We start from the raw sequence: 13,854 nt of genomic DNA on the forward strand, positions 1-13,854 counted from the left end.
AAAGAATGAAGCTGGTGCGTGAGAACTAGATGAGACTCAAACTTCAAATGGGTACAGAGGTTTCATTCACACTCAATTTTTAAAAAAGTCATCTTTCATAAACCTAGAAGGTTTTATGTCATTTTGGTAGGATTAAATTTAAACAGCTGAAAATTAGAGTAATACCACTGAGCTTTAGTTATTAACTGACCTGAAACTGCTAATATCACCACTACTGCTACAAAAGTGATTAAGCCCTTCTGGCTCATCTGTGCTAGAAAACTGGATAATAAAAAGTCATGTTGATTGTTTCAAGTGGGTGTATACCTCCCTGTGGGGTGAAGTTATCTGGCCAACAAGATATATTTAGGAATCTCAATTCCTTTATTTAACACCCGAAGAATATGAAGAAAATTTTAAAGCCACTGCGTATCAGATGAAAACTTCAGGAGCAGACTGTTACTCTCTTTCAGTTACAAGGACCTCGACAGCATGCTCTGTTCTTGGTGAAATCAGACTGTTATTTCAGATAGTTTTGTTACGTTGAAATAACAGAAAAGCCCTCCCCAACATCTAGTTTTCAGTCCTCAAATAAAAATTTAGAATAGTGCCAGATGACTTCATGAGCCACTACGATTTCTTACGGTACCTAAATCCACCATGAGGAGACGCCCCAGTGCTGTGTAGAAGGTAGTTCGACACCGCATGTCTGTCAGGTTGGACTGATTGTTAATACCCAAAAATGAAAAGTGCTCGCTCTATTGAAAAAAAGAAAACAAGTTAAAGGTAAAAACATGAGTTAGAGGCAGAATGCAAGCCAGCAATCAGAGAAGTATGGAGCCCTTTCAAGCCAACGGCTATGTAGTCATTCCTTGAGGATCTGAAGGTCTTTTTTTTTTTTTGAAGGCAGGCTACCGTTGTTACTATTACTAATTTATCTGCAGTATGAGTAGCAGTAGGTGACTTCACCATAACTCAGATCATCTGGATCTCAAAGAGCCATTCTGATGACAGTAAGTGTAATCTGGCAGTGTGGTGGGAATCAGGACCACGGTTTTTGCTGTAGCAATACCCAGGACCTCAATTTAAATATCTCCTTTGTGTGTCAAGAAAGTGTATGTGTGGGTGGTAGGAGGGGCAGGAAAAAAAGCTAAAATCACTCACCGTGTGATTGTTCAGCATGAACTGTACCGCACTAAGCTTCACTAGCTTCCTTACACTACTGTACGTAAAGACAAAGGAAGAAGGTCAAGGAAAGTGTGAAGCAGACCGAGACTCTAAGGCAGATGGAAACTTTCCAGAATAAAGAACAATTTACCCAAATATCTTTAAAAAAAAAAAAAAACTTGAGTATACCACTGCCAAATATGAAAAAATGTGTTCTCTTCTAAACACTATTTAATCAATAAGAAAACACCTATACCAAACTCCTATTTGTAAGAAAATAGATAACCTAGCAGTTTCCCCAAACAATCATGAATATCCTAAAATGGCTTTTCTCAGTGGGTGTTCCAAGGGAGAATTAGGCCCTAAACCCCTGCCTAAGAGGCATATATTGTGTACAATTAATGAACATCTTTCCTGTTTAGAATGGTACTAGCTATATACAGTATTTGGAGAAGCGAGAAGAAAATCACTTCAATAATTTTACAGGGTTTACCCTTCTTGCGGACCCCTGATTATGAAAAGCTGCCCTACAGCAATTCAAACTTTATAGCAGATCTAGTTCAAGTCAAGAGGAAGTATAGTCATTACTTCAATCATAAAGTTTGGAATCAGGATGTTTCTACCAACCAGCTGATGGGACAACTTAAGAAGGAGTTTGTCTCTACTAAGGATACTAAAACCTTGGTCACACAGAGTGTGTACCTATGAGATGGGGCTACTATGCACTTCTGGAACTTAGGAATAGACAGGGATAAATCTGTACTGAACTATCAGGTCGGGTGTCGGCTCATTTTTGGGGTCTGAAATTATTCCTATATTCTGCATGGGCATTGGCGTTTTCGGACTCCTAGGAAAATGGAAGATATGTGAGTACACACTAAAGTTAAACTGAAGTGGAAAGAGCAGGAGGCCATGATTCTAAGACTGCAGCATGCCACTTTCTGTTGTGCACAGAAACTAGCTTAGAAAAGGATATCCAATGGAGAGGTCATTGAGAAGCTGTAGTGTCTTGGAGGTGATTGGTTCACAACGGCCCCAGTACTTCAAGTTGGTGATGCTGGAGGACAAAAAGAAAAAAAAAGCAGGAGACCCCTTTGATTTGCTGGTTTCCTTGAGGGCTGGGAGAAGAGAAAGTCATTCATCAAAAGTCACCACACATCTGCACCACCAATTCACAGACATCACGACCACAAAAAAAGATGGGTAGGAAATCTCTGTACTTACATTTGGTTGACTAGAAAAATTATCCTTCAGATAATCTTCACTACTTGGTTCCAAAGCTACACTGGCCCATACCCAGGCCCTTGGAATTCTGGGGCACTCCAGGGCTGATTTCTGCAGCAAGGGTAAGAGATTTCTGCGGCAGTGATAACATGCAGACGTATGCAATTCTGCACCTGCACCATCCACTGTCAGCTGCAGAATTCTAGTAGCCCTTGCTTCTGGATTCTTGGCTGGCAGAGTCCTTTAGACCCCCTTTGCTTTTTCCATCTTAAATTATTAACCAGCTCATGGATATGAGTGTTTAGGGTTGGGACAGTTGGTAGGAGGCAAAATGTCACTCTGCACACAGCCCTGGGTAATATATTTGGCTCCTAGTGTGTGCTTTGATAAATTGAGCTCCTAAAAAGGGCAAAATGTAACCGAAGGGGTATAACGTAAAAAAATAAAAAAGGGCCAATTAGGAGCTCCAACTCTGAAGACAGTTCAAACAGCAGCACTAGATTTTGGAGACTCAACACTCTTAAAGGGTGTGATGTTTTCTGGGAGGAATAAGCCCATTTTTAAGTGGGGCTTTCCCCTTCGAGGGGATAACTAGAGGAAATCAGCAACAGAAAGTGAATGCCTACGCTGGGCATCCCTGGAGCACGGCAACTGGGTGAGGGGCTGAGCAGCAATTACTGGGGTGGAGGTCTGTTTTGCTAATGACATGACAGGGTTTCACCTGTGATTCCAGAGGCTAAAGAGGAGATTCTGCAAGAACAAAATTAAATCCTTGCCTGTACAAGCCTGGAATGCTCTGGGGCCGGGCCATATCTCTAAGCACAGCTTGTCACACACTCAAATGCACAATTTTCTGACGCAAACGATCAATGCTGGAATACCAGGCACTGGCAGCACAATGCCAAGATCACATTTTACAGTTGCAACAGGATTGCAAAGGACTCTTGCTGGTGGCAAGCTGAAACACTTACATTTTTCCTATGAAGACGCTTAGGACCATCGTCTCATCATTCAAGCCCAGAACTTCTGAGAGTCGGCGGTACAGCTGGTGTTAAGAAGAGAAAGTAACCAGAACACATGAATTAGAACAATCACATCCCGGTACTATTTTTGCCCATACTCGTGGGTAAGATGTGGAAGAAAATGGACAAGACTCCCAGAGAGGACTTTACTGAAGGGATAAGCTAGTTTCTAAGTATTACTGGACAGATGCTGAGCAATCTTACTGGTCCCTTTCAATCCTGAAATTACAAAAAGACAGTCCAAATCTTCTGCTGTTCTGAATATTAATTCATGCATGGAGACTAAGAATTGCCCATTTGTGGGAGAACAACAGATGTTTTGACTGGCCATTTGTTAAGCACTAGAGAAATGGGCCCAATTCTTTGATGAATCTCCCAGAATTTAAAAGCTAAGAGAAAACATTTGCACTGTCCTATTACCTGAAATCTGGAGGTATGTGAACTATCAGCAACTGTTTCCCTCTATCAGCAATCGCACAAGTGAGAAGAAGTGAGAACTAAGGGGAGCCAATTAACAGGCTGTTACCTTAGAGGATTTCTGCACTTGGTCCCCAATGTAGATCTTACGAAACTGTTCAAAAAAGCTCAGCATGGCCAACTCTAGCTTCTCATTACCCGCCTGGGCCAAACGAGAATCTGTTAGGTTCATCAGCTGGAGCACCCTGGAGGAAGAGGAGCAATGATTCTCTCAACAGCAGGACATCCTTGTTACTCTAGACAACCCAAGCTATCTTGACGTGGTCATATATGCCTGTACTTGGGTAGAGCAATCTCCTGCAACCAAGTTCATCTATATAAATGAGGGAGACAGGACTAGACCACGAGTTTTCCATCTTTTTTTCTCACAGAGCCATGAAAGGAATGGTGACACATGAAGGATGATGTTCACAGGTAGGTAACACTTCCACGGATTACTAGCAGAAATGCTACCTGTGACTTCATCCCTTTTCTCTGTACCCTCTCCCCAAAAGAAAGGATACGGGAATGCAAGTGAGTGAATGCAAATACAGATGTCATAATAAGTGAGTCATTTGACATTTGAGTGTGGGAATAGTTAACTATTTGTGACACACCATGAGTGAATGAGACTCCATCATTGTGTTGCTACACTCAAGCTCAGAACCAGTCTGCAAGACATTGTTTGAACTAAAATTATGACACACACAGTACTGAACTGGGCTGCAGAATCAGAAAGCATTAGATTTCATTCTTACTTAAAGCTTTGCTCAACTCTTCAAAAAACGCCAGTGGGAAAATGCTACGGAGACTTTTGTCAGGATTACGGGACCTCTGGGCAAATGGGCATCTGATAAACAAAATGGGGGTGGAAAGAAACAAATGAGGATTTTCAGAAGATAGATATATATATATAGAAGGCCAGGCGCAGTGGCTCATGCCTGTAATCCTAGCAGTCTGGGAGGCCGAGGCAGGTGGATCACCTGAGGTCAGGAGTTCGAGACCAGCCTGGCCAACATGGTGAAACCCCGTCTCACTAAAAATACAAAAATTAGCCAGATGCGATGGCATGTGCTTGTAATCATAGCTACTTGAGAGGCTGAGGCAGGAGAATCGCTTGAACCTGGGAGAATCGCTCAAACCTGGGAGAACCCACGACACGGAGGCAGAGGCTTCAGTGAGCCGAGATAGCGCCACTGCACTCTGGTCTGGGTGACAGAGCGATATTCCATCTCCAAAAAAATTTTTAAAAAGTTTTGATAAAATGAGAACTGCACAGATGCAAAATAACTTGAAATGCATGGCCAAGAGGTTTGAAAGGCTGTAGGAACTCTGTAACTCCATCGCTGGTGAACTTTAAAGAACTACAGTTTCCTTTTAGACTTATTTTGGGATGGCAAAAGCAATCCATATTTTACTAACTCTGAGATATTGTTCTTAAACAGACCTAACAGAGAATCTCTGCTTTAGTTTTCCTAATTCTGTATCCATTATTTCCTTGCTGAATTACTGGGTTTGTTTTTGTTTTTGTTTTTAAAGTAAAGATCATAGGCAGAGTTATCACGGCACTTATAAAAGGCTTGAAAGCTGTGTCTCATGGGCAGTTAGCATGTTAAGATTATGTTCTGTAAGTGGAGAGGACCCTATCGGGGAGTGGAGAAGTGCCAGCGAGGTGGAGTGGAGAGCTTCTGTAGGGAGCACTTACCGACAGACAAGCTCACCATCCATGGCGTCTTGCTCATCAGTGCTGGCAAAAGAAACCCGGCCACCGATCACTGCTCCAATAATGTAAACCAGCCATGTCAGCCTTCCTACAGCAGGAGACAGACCCAGTGTCACCTCCAGTGATAGTTTCTTGAAGACATTCCTCACTCTGAACTTCCTTAATCTTAAGAACACTATGGTGAAACCATAAAGTCTTACTTTTCTTACAGAGAATGGCTACTTCTCTGCTTTGGTTAAGAGCAATGCTAAGGGGGAAATTCGTTAGGTAACCAACGTTCCTGTATCAGACAAGGCCATTATTTTTAGTGTAGTATTTCCTTAGAGTTAAAACACCCAAGCTGGGCACAGTGCTATGTTACAAACACCAGCCAGGCCTGGTGAAAAGAGGAAGCCCAGGTTACTGTCTGTACTTATCTCCCTGTTTCCCCTAGGCCTTTATTTAGTAGTCATAAACCTCTTGGCCTGGTCCCAGCTGTGCTGTGGGGCATTAAAAAGTAGACAGGAGCCAGGTGTGGTGGCACATGCCTGTAGTCCCAGCTACTTTGGGAGGCTGAGGCAGGAGGATCACTTGAGCCAAGAAGTACAAGGCCCGCGTGGGCAACATAGCAAGACTTCATCTCGTAAAACAAAATCCCACTGCAGATGTGATTTCAGTTCTTCTTCCCTAGTCCCCTGAGGGATTTATTCATTCATAAAGATTTTTGTGCATATGGAGGTAACTGATGATGAAAGAATCCTTTTGCAGGGAGGTAGGAAAGAGGTGGCAATGAGTGAAAGGGTACTGGACAATATCTCCTCACAGGTCTTGAGTTCCCAGCATGCTGCACACTCACCCTCCTGCACTGCAATGTCCATTGGGCTTGCGCTGGCGCTCTGTAGCAGCTCCTGGTACGACTGGGCCGACTGGTCAAACAACTGCACGAGGAGTGCACAGGTCTTCTCATACTCACAACGCCCAATGGTGGACAGCTGGTCCAACTGCTGCTGGACCAGCCCCGTATCCTCCAGAGGATCTTCCAGGCCATCTCTATTCCCAAGGGAAGAAGGAAGGCAGCGCTCTTAAAATATGACTACTGATTTCCCCATTATAGCAGCTCTCTGACTTCTTCACTTAGCCACCATTTCCGACTGTAGAGACCTACATCCCAACATTACTTTTTCCCAAGGAAGAATGTTTAATGAGGCAGAAGGCCAATGTCTTCGCCCTAGCATCAGTCTCCCTTAGGTATATTCTGCTTGTTGGTGTCAAATCTTACAATCTGAATTCTCAACTCTTAATGTTTTTCTGCCTTAAACCTCAAAGTCCTGCCCTTCTCACCTCTCTGACCTCTTGACTCTTAGTCTTTCGCTTGTTCCTGACTATAGTAAACTATAGGATAAGTACACAGTCTTGTGTGGGAGGCCATTGTGGCCAGATGTGTCTTGGAATTCAGAACTGTTCAGATTGGAGGAAGGCAGTATGATGCTTCTACCACATCATATAAAACCCTTGATGGGCTTTGTGGCACATCAAACTCAACGTTCCTATAGCAAAACTTATGAATATTATAAATGGTCATACGAAGTAGGATTTAAAAAAAAAAACTATAAATGGTCTCATACCAACTCCTGTCCAGTTTTGTAACAAGTGAATTCTAATGCCAAACTGATGAGGAAATTTCTTTTGTCACATCTTTGACTTCGGAATTGCAAACAAGGCATTGTGGACCTGTACTAGGTCTTGCTTTATCTGCCAGCTCCTAGATTTTAACATCTTGTCCACTGAGGAGCTTTTCTGTTGTTACACTGCAGTATGATAATGCCAGCAGCAGCAGCAGCAGGAGCAGCAGCAGCAGCACTAAAACTAGCTGTGTGCTTACCACGTGCTACACACTGCGCCAGGTCATACTAATTTAATCCTTGTAAGAATCTTATGAGGTAGGCCTATTATTATTTGAATTTTACAAATACAGAAATGGAGCAGCTTGCCCAAGAGTACACAGCTACTAACTGGCTATCTGGCCCCAGAGCCTACAAACATATAACCACTCCCCAACAATGCCTCACTAAAGCCAGCTGAATCCTCAGGAGTGGAAGCTATGGAAATGACAGGAGAAGGCCTGCTGGTGAACTTCATGAATACTCAGATTTTGAACTGATTCAAGTCATAAACAGTTAAGACTATAACTCACGACTATTCAATGCACTTGGGGCTAAGCAAATTAAGAATCCAACTTAAAAAGGCCCCAGACCCTTAGACTCCAAGTAAATTCTCTTGACAAACAGCCAGTGAAAAGAAGAAAGCTATCTAAACAGGGATAATTTCATTTAATATAGGTCATTTTTGAAAGGGCTTGACACTTTTTTAGCTACGGGTTTTTGGTTCAGTTAAGTCAATGTAGACAGAAACCATGTGTGAATGTAATGCAATCAGTGATCAGGGGCTTAGAATTCTTATGTGTTCTAGCTCTGGCATTAGAATTGACAACTAGATTGTGTAATCTTTATCCACTTATTTCTTTAGGAGTTCACATTAAGCACCTATAAGTTACACATTATAATTCTTATCATCTATATCTTATAAATGTTTCTCACATTGAAAGAAAAACAGCGACAAGGACAAACATATGGATATACTCGGTATTCAAAGATATTGCTATGGACAGTGAAAAGGGGGAATATGAATAGAATATAAAGGTTCAAGCAACAAGACCATTCTATCAGGCTTTATGCTCTCAGGCTACTCTGCTGACAAGGAAAAAGAATCATGAACAGCAGCAGCTCCAATGAGACAACCTTCGAGTACCTTTTTGCCAATGGGGTGTCTGATCTCTAGGAAGTGTGACAATAGACCACTGGTGCGGGGATGAATAAGGCTAAGTTTCCTTACCTCAGTATGATGTGCACAGATTCCAACCGGGATGTGATGTAGGCTTTGGTGACCTCAGGAGTGTAAGTTTCCAGCATGTGGGGCTCTGTGGCTTTGACATACGGCACAGAGGCTGCCAGACGCTGCCACAGGCTCAGAAGATAGTGCACACTATTTGGAGCAAATTCCCAGTGCTAAAGAAAAGTAGAAAAGCAGAAGGCACATTTTTCATTTCTGTACACATTAGTCCCATACTATCAACACAGAAGATAAAGACTTTTTTCTTTTTTTAAAAAAGAGGATAGACTTTTGTGGGCTTTGGTCTGTGTATGACAACTAGTTAAATGTGTTTATTAGTATTTCAGAGAGCAAGCATCTAATGAGAAGGGCTGCTCTATGCTGGCTGTGTAAGCCTTACCACAAGGAAAGCCATGTATAAGTGGGTCTCAACCATTAGTATGCATGAGAATCACCTGAAGAAATTGTTAAGACACACCAAGGCTCTACCATTAGGACCTAGTGAACCAGAAATTATGGGGATAAGATTCAAGAATCTATATTTTTTTCATCAGTCCCCTAGATGACTGTGATACAAGCCATAAAATGTGAGACCCATTGTTCTATATTACACAACTAAGAAAGATAGGGCATCAACTCTCTTTTTACTCTTCTGTCTAGCTCCCTGTTCCAACCTTGGCTTTTTTGGGGTGACTATGAGGGAATTCTCTCTGGGATGAATCTAAATATTATCCTAGTAATTCCCACATTTTCCTCTCCCCACACTACTTGCACTTGTGTAAATATAAATCACAGGCCACAATAGTAACTACTCTGCAAGGCCATACTGTATTTATGGTTACCTTTGCCAAGAAAAAAAATATATTCTTACATGGTTAAAACCAACAAGCAAGAGAAGAGATTACAGTATTTAGGAAGGAAGACACACGTAATCAAGGACAAACCTGTAGGCTGGTCACTGTGAAGTTGGCTATCAATCGGATGACCTCAGGGTAGTTTTCTACCTTTACCAGTTCTCCCAGTTGATAGTTACTCTTCAATCGGGCCAGTAGTCTGCAAAACTCATGGTAATTGTTTGGGTCTGATAAACTCTGTCAATAGCAGAGGAGAAAAATAAAAATGTAAAATGTGACAACATACTTCAAGAATGATGTATACTTGAGATGGCATGGGGGAAGGGGTAAAATCTACTTTTTAACTTCTGGGCTGCAGGTCATGATTCAGAATGATACGTCTATATAATGTTCAGAAACAATTTTTTAAAAAGTCACTTTGAAAAGGGACAGTCACATTTATTATTTCATATGTTCACAATAATAATTCCATGAGATGACATTATTAGCCTCAATGGACAGAGTTTGAAACAGAAGCCCAGGAGGATCACACTGAGGCAGTAAAGCTCATTATGGCAGAAGTGGGCACGACTTAAGACGTGACTAGCTTGTCTGCTTACTGATTGCTACCAATAAAAGGAATCTAATGAAATTTTCATTTCCACATCTGTCAAACTGATCTTTAAGCAAAACTAACCAATAGTTAGCAAAGTTATACAAACGTTTCATATATTTATATCACTTACTGTAATTTATTCATATATTGTTTATATGATATAGTTATAACAAATATTACAGATATTTTAAAATCTATTCTACCAGTATATTTAATTGTATGTTTCCTGATATGTCTTCCTCTGTTGGCATATGTGGAATAAGACTTTGTTTTGGGCCGGGCGCGGTGGCTCAAGCCTGTAGTCCCAGCACTTTGGGAGGCCGAGACGGGCGGATCACGAGGTCAGGAGATCGAGACCATCCTGGCTAACACGGTGAAACCCCGTCTCTACTAAAAAAATACAAAAAACTAGCCGGGCGCGGTGGCAGGCGCCTGTAGTCCCAACTGCTCGGGAGGCTGAGGCAGGAGAATGGCGTAAACCCGGGAGGCGGAGCTTGCAGTGAGCTGAGATCCGGCCACTGCACTCCAGCCTGGGCGGTAGAGCGAGACTCCGTCTCAAAAAAAAAAAAAAAAAAAAAAGACTTTGTTTTGTTTACCAGTGTATCCCTGGTACAGAGTAGGTACTCAATATAATTTGTTGAATGAATGAATGAATTTTAAAAAGAGGGACAAAACTGAGTATATTTTAAAATAAACTGCTTTTTAATTTTCTTCTAGTGTAGAGAAGTGATACTTTCAAAAAAATACTGAATCACTGGGACTTCAAAAGACAAAAAGGGCAATCGAGTTATGAAATGAACATTTGAAAGAAGTATATTCCTTCCCACCTAAAAGCAGTCCTATATACTTAGGTTACCAATAAACATTTTTTAAAAATGGTAAACAAAATCAAAAAGCAAATGTTAGATTTTTTTGTTTTTGAGACAGAGTCTCACTGTCACCCAAGCTGGAGTGCAATGGCACGATCTCAGGTCACTGCAACCTCCGCCTCCCGGGTTCAAGCGATTCTCCTGCCTCGGCCTCCCAAGTAGCTAGGATTACAGGCACGTGCCGCCATGGCCGGCTAATTTCTTTTGTAGTTTTAGTAGAGACAGGGTTTCACTATGTTGGCAAGTCTGGTCTTGAGCTCCTGACCTCAAGTGATATGCCCACCTTGGCCTCCCAAAGTGTTGGGATTACAGGTGTGAGCCACTGTGCCTGGCGATGTTAGATTCTTAATTTCTTGGGGGAAAAATGACTAGCTTCTTCCTTATTTCCTTATAGCAAAGTGATTCTTTCCCGTAACTCCTACATTTCTGAAGCTGGAGGATGTAAGCTCCTCTTTTGGGCAAATGCTCTCAGAACTGGCCTACAAATAGAGATTCACATCAGTCTTCCCTGAAGAACAACAGTCTGAATTATTTACTGGACCTTGGGATGGATTTCCTTCTGACTCATAACAGCTGGGTGCACACTAATCCTATACATATGTAAATTCTCAGATAAACTTACTTGTGGGTTTTCCAGTATTCGTTTAACACCATCAACAAGATGAGAGAGAAACTTGGCCCTCTCTGCATTGTTAAACAGGGATCTTCTGACTGAGGCAATCTGTACCAAGCAGGATAATACCTAAACGCAGGGCAGAACCCAAACACAATGATTAAAAAGACTGTACAGTTATTTTCACCAGAAACGTTCCACCTCCTACAATATCCTTCTTTAGGATATCTGAAACAACATTATTTTAAAAAGAGAAAAGAGCATAGATCCAACCAGACCATAGCAGCCCTTTAAATTCAGTTTGGAAATTCCTTTAGGTACAAATTCCTTTGACCACTCCAATGGCATCTTTGTTCTTGCTAAGATATATTACTTCACCCTTAAAAATATCAAGCAATTTATACTTTAAAGTTTTAGATTTAGTTTTCTTGGCTAATCTGAGCTTGACATGTAGATATTATGTGCTTATATCAATACATGCTATAAAGAAATAAGCATATCGGCTGGGCGCGGTGGCTCACACCTGTAATCCCAGCACTTTGGGAGGCTGAGGCAGGTGGATCACAAGGTCAGGAGTTTGAGACTAGCTTAACATAGTGAAATCCTGTCTCTACTAAAAATACAAAAAATTAGCTGGGCATGGTGGCGGGCACCTATAACCCCAGGTACTTGGGAGGCTGAGGCAGGAGAATTGCTTGAAGCCAGGAGGTGGAGGCTCCAGTGAGCTGAGATTGTGCCACTGCACTCCAGCCCGGGCAACAGTGAGAGACTCCATCTCAAAAAAAAAAAAAAAAAAAAAAAAAAAAAAAAAAAAAAAAAAGAAAGAAATAAACATATCTGGGCCCTAAAAAAAAAAAAAAAAAAAAAAAAATCAGCTTTGGCCAGGCGTGGTGGCTCATTCCCGTAATCCCAGCACTTTGGGAGGCTGAAGCAGGCAGATCACCTGAGGTCGGGAGTTTGAGACCAGCCTGACCAACATGGAGAAACCCCGTCTCTACTGAAAATACAAAATGAGCTGGGTATGGTGGCTCATGCCTGTAATTCCAGCTACTCAGGAGGCTGAGGCAGGAGAATCACTTGAACCCATGGATTGTGCCATTCCACTCCAGCATGGGCAACAAGAACAAAACTCTGCCTCAAAGAAACAAACAAAAAAACACAAGCCAGCTTTATCCCTGAAGACATTTCCCCCTGTTCCTGCTGTTAGATATTTATATTCTGTGTTTGCCCCTCTAGATCTGCTTTTGACCCTTCTCTACCCTGCCCTATTCCCTAGGAGGCTGACCTCTGTTGAGGACAGCAGCCAAGCTCCCTTGCCTCTGGCTTCTAGTTGACTTCAACCAATGGAAAGCACCAGCAGGAGATCAGAGGGCAGAGGGAAGATGGTACCCCTTTTCCGACCATCCACCTGGCTATGTGGTGGCAGAGTTTCTCTAGTGATGGCCATGGTTCTTGTTGTCCAGCCCTCCTCTAAGCCACAGCTTCAACTCTCTCCAGATTTCCTTCACTTGCCCTTTGAGGCTCCCCACTACTGCCAGCCCCAGGGGCATGCACCACCACCCCGTGTTGGTGTCCCTTCATTTTAACCACACCTTTGCAAGAAGTACTTTCTTAATTATCCCTCTTGACTGTGCTACTTTTTCTTGCAGTAACCTTAACGATACATCCAACAACACTGAAATCATGTTTCAGCGACCATAAAGGTCTATATTAATTTGGAGAAGTGCTACAATGACCAGAAAAGTCCTCTACTGCACAAACACTACGCATACCACTCATTACTTCACTCTGTTTTCTTTATATATTTTGTGTACAACACCAACCAGTAATTTACACCAACAATCTGAAATACCAGACCAATAGTATTTTAGAACCTGAATGAATTTTGAGGTTTTAGGTTAATTATGGCTTTAAAGGAGAAATACACCATTCCCAATAGCTTTCAAATGTTATTCAGGGTAAGTATGCAAATTAGCCTTCCCATTACAGTTTCCATTTATGACAATCTAACGTACACCTGAGGTGTTTTCTAAGTCAGGACAATCTTAATAGTTCAACTAGACAGTATTAGGTGAATCCCCAGGTGCTAGCCTGTGGCCATTTCAGGAACAGCATAAAGTCAGATACACGGTGAGACCCAAAAGAGCTTGACCATCTGCAGGAATTGGCCTTTAGACAGGAATAATTTAAAAATAATTAAGACTTTATGGCTAGAACCTTTAGGCTACAAGCTTAATCTCAAAAGACTAGATAACTAGCCTAGTATTTCTATGCTTTACTTGTATAATTTTATAAAACAAAATGAATATAAGGCTCATTCACCATTGCTATCTTCTAGAAATAGGTTTGCTTTAAGAAACAGTAGTCCTGACTCACCAGAGGTGAAAATGAAGGAGGGATGGAATGATACAGGTCAAAAAACAGCTGCAGGGTTGAAGAATCTAAGAATGCTGGGGAAGAAAAAGACAAAAGACATCACTTTAT

At 41.8% G+C, this 13,854-nt stretch overlaps 1 protein-coding gene across 4 annotated transcripts in view; it reads right to left on the bottom strand.

Annotated features, from left to right (window-relative positions):
* The window catches only part of LOC105482095 (exportin 7), an 89,501-nt gene that overhangs the window by 15,650 nt on the left and 59,997 nt on the right, over nt 1–13,854 (bottom strand). For all 4 annotated transcript variants that reach the window (XM_071068529.1, XM_071068528.1, XM_071068527.1 and 1 more), the window contains exons 8-18: nt 13,747–13,820; nt 11,380–11,499; nt 9,384–9,530; nt 8,443–8,615; nt 6,407–6,600; nt 5,554–5,659; nt 3,919–4,054; nt 3,342–3,415; nt 2,123–2,203; nt 1,144–1,207; nt 629–737 (exon numbers count right to left, since the gene is read on the bottom strand). In XM_071068529.1, coding sequence (XP_070924630.1) covers nt 629–737; nt 1,144–1,207; nt 2,123–2,203; nt 3,342–3,415; nt 3,919–4,054; nt 5,554–5,659; nt 6,407–6,600; nt 8,443–8,615; nt 9,384–9,530; nt 11,380–11,499; nt 13,747–13,820 — 1,278 coding nt within the window. The remainder of the gene's footprint in view (nt 1–628; nt 738–1,143; nt 1,208–2,122; nt 2,204–3,341; nt 3,416–3,918; nt 4,055–5,553; nt 5,660–6,406; nt 6,601–8,442; nt 8,616–9,383; nt 9,531–11,379; nt 11,500–13,746; nt 13,821–13,854) is intronic.

This window comes from Macaca nemestrina, chromosome 8, assembly GCF_043159975.1.
Source record: "Macaca nemestrina isolate mMacNem1 chromosome 8, mMacNem.hap1, whole genome shotgun sequence".
NCBI lineage: Eukaryota > Metazoa > Chordata > Mammalia > Primates > Cercopithecidae > Macaca > Macaca nemestrina.